A 6,359-nucleotide genomic window follows, 5' to 3' on the forward strand; every position below is an offset into this window, starting at 1 on the left:
CTAGCCGAGTTGCTTTGGGCCTCGCTGAGTTGCTGAAGCTGACTTTGAACTTGTGATCCTCCTGCCTCAGCTTCCTGGGCTGCTGGGATTACAGACATGTGCCACCATGCTTGGCTTAAATATATATATTATATGTCAAGTAAAAATAAAACTATAGAGCTGGGTTATACACAGTCAATGGGCAGCTGACATAAAATCTGTATTTTTTAGTGAGACACCAGAGGGCCACTCATCCTCCTTCATCTCTTTCCTAATGTACCACTGACACATTTTGACTTATGTCCTTGGAGCCCAATTACATTTTCCAACTAAATAAAATGTCAATGCATTACAAACAGAAGTTCCGCCTCTATATACTGAACTAAAATTTATTCTGTAAAGAAAGCTTTACACATTTTAAAAAATGAAAATTCAAAAGTCTTAGAATTAAACAATGAGTCTTCAATATCATGAAGCTGTTTATAATAGTAGCCAAAGTAGTGGTAACATTTTACCCTTGTGAAAATGTCACAGAATTCAAATCACAACTTGGATCCTCAATGATTCAAGTATTGTTTTATACATTAAAGGTTTGGTCAGTTTTGAGAGAGAGTGCCTCTGGACATGCTGTCCGCAAGTCCTCCACTGTCCCCGTCCGTCGTCGGCTCACACAGTGGGATAGCTGGCTGCGGTGGCAATTCCACAGTGGTTGTTCTTGTCTTTGGCCATTTTGACATAGCCATCTGCGCCCCATTCTGGACCCCAGCTGAAGGTTTTTCATTTTATTAAAAAAAAAAAAAAGAAGAAAAAGAAAAAAGATTAGCTTCGTTAATGACAGCTGACACAGTGTTTACATGTGACGGGGACACTGTTCTACATGCTATCACACCTGTATCTGCTATCACATCTGTGTCTGCTGGCTCCAGACACCCCACATTACATTTCAATAAAAGACAATTAGTTGTGAAAATCAATCCCAGCTATCTTTGAGGCCTCCAGGGGTGAAATGAGATGGCAGAGCATCAAATGGCAACGACATTCTTTCAGACTTAAAGAAACATCAGAGGCAAATGTTTACGTGCACTTTAAGAAAATTTTCAGAATTTGGAAATGCAATGTTACAAATATCTATTAATAACCCTAAAAGCTTGGTACAGAATCTTTTTTTTTAAAGAGAGAGTGAGAGGGGGGGGGGGAGAGAGAGAGAGAGAGAGAGAGAGAGAGAGAGAGAGAGAATTTTTAATATTTATTTTTTAGTTCTCGGCGGACACAACATCTTTGTTGGTATGTGGTGCTGAGGATCGAACCCGGGTCGCACGCATGCCAGGCGAGCGCGCTACCACTTGAGCCACATCCCCAGCCCTAGTACGGAATCTTAAAATAATAAAACAATAATATTTCTGTGTTCACTCTAAGGAGTAAGACTTCCAGGATCTTAACATGGAGCTTTTATGAAACTATATTCAAACACTAATTCTAACTAAGAATTCTAATTCCAATTTAAAATATAATAAGAGTTTTATACCTGTTCTTGACAAGCCAAAATTTCTTATTTGAATTTGCTTCAACACCGTAGCCAACCACCAGAACACCATGATCTAGGTCTTTGCTGCTGCATTCTGGATCATAATAAACTCCTGGGAGAATAAAATCCACACTGGAATGAGAGGCTCCAAGTGACATGTGACAGTGGCCCACCATGTCACCCATGGAAGGAAGGCATTTCTAAATTCTGTTGAACGTCATAAACATTCCAAATACTATAAAGAACTTAAATAGTATTTGCCTGAAAACCAGTAATGGCTGATAAGGGGAAAAAGTCGACCTCTACTCACCAGAAATCAACATAATTCCACAAGTCCAAAATATTTTCTAATTTTTTTTTTTCCAATATCTATTTTTTATTTATATTTTTTGTACTGGGGATTTGATTGAACCTGGGGGCACTTTTGTCACTGAGCTATATCCCTGGCTCTTTTTATTTTGAGATAGGGTCTTGCTAAGTTGTTTAGGCCTTACTAAATTGCTGAGACTACCCTCAAACTTGTGATCCTCCTGTCTCAGCTTTCCCTGGTATTACAGGTGTGTGCCACCAGGCCAGGCAGATCTATTGTTGTAAAGGCAAAGGTATTTCAAGCACTCATTTCCTGGTTTACACATCTATTAGCATAATCCTCTTCTACCCTTATGTCTAAAGAAATAGTACACATAAAATAACCACATTTGAGCTACAAGGTTCTTTATACTTCTGCTTAAAGTAATAAAATCTTTTGGAAAAAGGTTTGACAATTGGAAAACAGGTAAATTAGATTTTACCTACTGACTGATTAGTATTCATTTAAAAATGTTGTGAATAAATAATCATGAGAAAATGCTTGATTAATGCAAATGGAAACATTACCATGTTCAACACACTTAGAAATCCTAATGGTCCTAGAAAGGGTTCCATACAGAAGATTCAATCAGGACAGTGTTTTCCGTTCCGCCTGAACTTGTGTAATGTAAGATGACAAACACCCACCTGATTTGTAGAACTGGAAGGATGCGTGTCCGGCGTCAATAGCCACAGAGATGGGCCCCACAGTGGCCACTGCGCTCATGAGGGCTTTCTCCCTCGGAGGGATGTCCACAAATCCAGTGTCATTAGCAACTGCAAACTCAGGCTTGTACTTACAGGTTTCATCCTTTTAAAGTTAAAGGGAAGAGACTTGATTGCCACCATCTATCTACCTTTGCGGGAACATGAATTCTAGGACCAGAACACTCAGCAATTTGCAAGTTATGATTTAAGTCAGTACTGGTATACTGGTATACTGGTATAAACCACTCTAGGAAGTGAAATGCTTTTAGTCTATTTGAATCTTTAAAAAGTTAGCTTATATTTTTAACGAGATCCCCTAGGTTGACTTGTCTTTAAATATTTTTTTTATTAAAGTGGAGAAAATTTACATTACATGGAAAATGGTTCGCATATCCTCCATGTGACACAGAAGCAAGAAAAGCTAAACATTAACCATCCAGAGAACTGTGCAAAGGCTAATAATATCTAATGAAGGATGGTACTGACAATTTGCAGTTATAAATTGTACCATTTAAAATGTGAATTCTGATGGCGAAGTGGCACATGCCTGTAATCCCAGAGGCTCAGGCGGTTGAGACAGGAGGAACGCAAGTTCAAAGCCAGCCTCAGCAAAAGCGAGGGACTAAGCAACTCAGTGAGACCTTGTCTCAGAATAAAAACACAAAATAGGACTGGGGATGTGGCTCAGTGTCAGAGTACCCCTGAGTTCAATCCCTGGTACCCCCCTCCCAAATAAAATAAAATAAAAACATGAATTCCCAATAAAGTATTATCTCGGAAAACGGTTCCACTTGCTGGAAACAGAGCTGGAAGGACCCAGATGCTTCATTTTACCTGTGCTTCGTAAGGATAGGAGTCCTCTGAGTCCAGGCCTCCGTTTTCCTTGATGTACTGGAAGGCATTATCCATCAGCCCGCCATCACAGCCCAAATTGCCTTGAGGCCGAGAGCAGTCAACAAGGTTCTGCTCACTCAGCGAGATAAGTTTGCCAGTTTTCCGGAACATCTGTCCTTCCAGGGATCCAGTTGCGCTAAATGCCCAACAGGAACCACACTGACCCTGAAAAGGTAATCAAAAAGCAGACAATTTGCAAGACAAAGACTGACAACATCTTACATTTGTGAACATCCTTTAAAAAAACAGTGAACACGGAGCATACAGGACAGCAGCCCGGGTGTGCTGCAAGGGTCCGGATGGGGGCAGGGGACTAAAATTAAAAACTAAAAATAAAAAAGTGAATTACATGTTGCTTGTCAAGCTACGGAAGCACGAGTGCCCCCTCCTGGCTCTCCTGTGGGAGAGGCAAAGTCTGCATCCGACATCATACCTGGTTCTTCACAGGAGTCACGTAGCCCTTTTCTCTCCAATCCACAGATTTGGGGCTCCCAAACAGCAGAGGTTCCCGAAACACTTTCCCCTGGCGCCGGTACTTCTGGATTTTAAAGCCATTCTTCAGCTGTCTGAATTCTTCATTGGTCTTCAAGGAAAGATAAATGAAATATTAAAAGAGTAAAAAACAAAAAAAAAAAGCTGAGCAGAGTGAAGTGCCCCCCCACATCACACGCACCATGTCCCCGAAGGCGTTCATGGCCATGGTGAAACCGTGCTTCCCCTGGCTGTACTCCCCATTGTGCTGCTCGATCATCCTCATGTTCTTCTCCCACACCGCTCGCCTCCATCCTTCTTCATTCTGGAAGCAAGCACAGCTGATAGTTTTTATTTCTATTTAAAACTCAACCCATCTCCCCAAGGGGACACCTGCTGCACAGATGGAAGAGAAACCATGGCCTGGCAGGGCTTCCCACTCCTGTGAGCTGGTCTCCAGGCCCAGACACCACTGAGTGCACCACAGGGCCCCCAGGTCATTGCCTGCTAAGAGCTGGCCTCTAGAAGTTTCTCTCTGGCCATAAACTGTGACCAGCGAGGACCACTTTCTGCAGGGTCTCCCTGGACAATTTCAATGTTACTCACCATGCCATATAGTCTCTTGTGTGTGGCCTTCCACTGGTACCACTGTGTATCTAAGTTTTGATCAAATTTTGGAATAGCTGAGACTATTCCCAAGCAAAGGGCAGCCAGGAAGAGTGGGAGATTCATGGTTCAGAAACCTAGAAAGGGAAAGGAAAAACCTGATGAAACCAGTTCTTCCAATAAGTTAAAGACACCATAATGGAGTAAAAACATTAAATTGCCTTCCCAGGTATTAACACAAAAGCTGAAAAGGCTGAGGATGCAAGTGTAGAAAAACAAGGCAGGAATTAAAAACCAAAAAAAAGGTTATTTGGTCCAGCTACCAAAACAAAAAACAGCCTGACAAGTGTTACAATAGTGAGAAGTCACTGCCATTCCCAGAGTGTGATGACAATTCAGGTTTCGGTTAGTCTCACGATACCTTGTGATTGGGACAACAACTAGGAAACAAGGAGATGGCTGGTCCAGGTTATGGAGTGACAGTGCCTCGATCACCCAGGCAGAGCCCCGCGCGAGGGCATCGGATCCCAGGAGGCCATCCCGCACCGCCCTGCCGGCGGGTGCCCGCAGGTGGGCAGAGTCGGGATGAGCCGGGAGAACCCAACCCCGGGCTTCCTCCCCGGGCAGGCCGGCCGGGGCGCGCCGCCCGCTCCCCCTGCGCCCTCGCAGCCACGGCCAGCGGGAGTCATGGCGGCGCCGGGAGCGATGGCACCGCGACCCGGGAGCCCGGTCCAGCTGCCCGGGATGGCCCGGCCAGGCCCCGAGACGGCGCGGCCTGGGGCCACCCGGCCTCGGAACCTGTGCTCTCCGGGGCGCGACCGGCGAAAGCGCCGCACAACCCGGGACCCCTGACCGGTGGCTTCGGCCCCCTCCTCGGTTCCCCAACCGCCCTCCCCCGCTTCCCCGCCCCAAGGATGGCAGAGCTTTGGACAGACGCCCCAGTTCCCGGGGTCGCCCGCCTCTAGACCGCGTCCGCCGGGTCCCCTCCAGCCCCACCACGCACCGCGCCGCGCCGCGCCCGGCCGGGGGCGCTCACCTGGGCGGCCGCAGCTGCGCAGGCGCACTCCGCACACGCAGCTCCCCAGAGGTCGCCGAGGTCCGAGCATCTGGCCCAGCGGGCCTGTCTCGGACTTTAAAGCCCCAGGTCTGCGGCCTGCCTGGCCCCGCCCACGCCGCCTTCGCGCATTGCGATTGGCTGGGCCGGCCGCTGGGCGGGGCCTGCGGGCGCTCCGATTCCCTGCGCGTGACGCGGGCGGGTTCCTATCAGTCTGCGGGCGGGGCGCGCCTCGCTGACCCCCGGGGACGTGGGCGACCCGGGGCAGAGGAGGGGCAGGAGCCGCCCCGGACCGGCTGAGATCAATCAAGTTCCCCGCCTCGTTGCTCTGGGCGGGTGGCTCGTGAAAAGAAACCTAAAGCAGGCTCTGCGGATTTGCATCCTAACCCCACTTTTCCTTTGGACCTGCAGTTTGGGGGTTAAAGAGTCCTGCAGGGTCCAGAGCCAGTCTACGCTGGTGGTGCCGGTGTAATCCCGGCCGGTGGAGGAACGCGGAGCCCCGCGCAGACGCGTTCTTTCCCAGGTTCTGGGTGGCCTGCGACTGGATTTTAGAAGAATCTGGTAGCGAGAGCAATTTTCAACAGGCGAGGTCCCAATCCTAGGTGCCAAAAGGGACTATTGGAGGGAAGGGGACTCTTGCGAAGGAGTGGCATTCGTTCTGGGATTCTTTCCCCTCCAGCCTTTCTGAAGCCCACTAGAAATTATTTGCAGAGAAATATTAATAAGGAGAGAAGCAGCGGTTGGGAAGGATGAAAACGACTTTTATTAACTGCT

The 6,359-nt window shown here is 47.4% G+C and overlaps 1 protein-coding gene across 2 annotated transcripts; it reads right to left on the reverse strand.

Annotated features, from left to right (window-relative positions):
* Window positions 1-354: 354 nt before the first annotated feature.
* On the reverse strand, window positions 355-5,667 carry LOC113176146 (procathepsin L). Of its 2 annotated transcripts, none has more exons than XM_077792158.1 (8): window positions 5,568-5,667; window positions 4,532-4,668; window positions 4,128-4,250; window positions 3,888-4,037; window positions 3,395-3,619; window positions 2,501-2,663; window positions 1,505-1,616; window positions 355-745 (listed from the first exon to the last, which is right to left on the reverse strand). In XM_077792158.1, the coding sequence occupies exons 2-8, from the start codon at window positions 4,655-4,657 to the stop codon at window positions 646-648; spliced, it is 999 nt and encodes a 332-aa protein (XP_077648284.1). In that variant the 5' UTR covers window positions 4,658-4,668; window positions 5,568-5,667; the 3' UTR covers window positions 355-645. The 2 variants fall into 2 exon arrangements, with proteins under 2 accessions (XP_077648284.1, XP_077648285.1); XM_077792159.1 differs by having other exon boundaries at window positions 5,535-5,667.
* Window positions 5,668-6,359: the final 692 nt, after the last annotated feature.

The sequence above is a fragment of the Urocitellus parryii genome, chromosome 13 (assembly GCF_045843805.1).
Source record: "Urocitellus parryii isolate mUroPar1 chromosome 13, mUroPar1.hap1, whole genome shotgun sequence".
Classification (NCBI taxonomy): domain Eukaryota; kingdom Metazoa; phylum Chordata; class Mammalia; order Rodentia; family Sciuridae; genus Urocitellus; species Urocitellus parryii.

What these genes read in the sequence shown, in the direction of transcription:
- LOC113176146 (XM_077792158.1), bottom strand. Translation starts at nt 4,657, where the DNA reads ATGAATCTCCCACTCTTCCTGGCTGCCCTTTGCTTGGGAATAGTCTCA. An exon ending in ACAAGAGACTATATGGCATG is followed by an intron (nt 4,251 to 4,531) that starts GTGAGTAACATT and finishes GCTTGCTTCCAG; the next exon opens with AATGAAGAAGGATGGAGGCG. An exon ending in CTTCCAGTTCTACAAATCAG is followed by an intron (nt 1,617 to 2,500) that starts GTGGGTGTTTGT and finishes TTATTCTCCCAG; the next exon opens with GAGTTTATTATGATCCAGAA.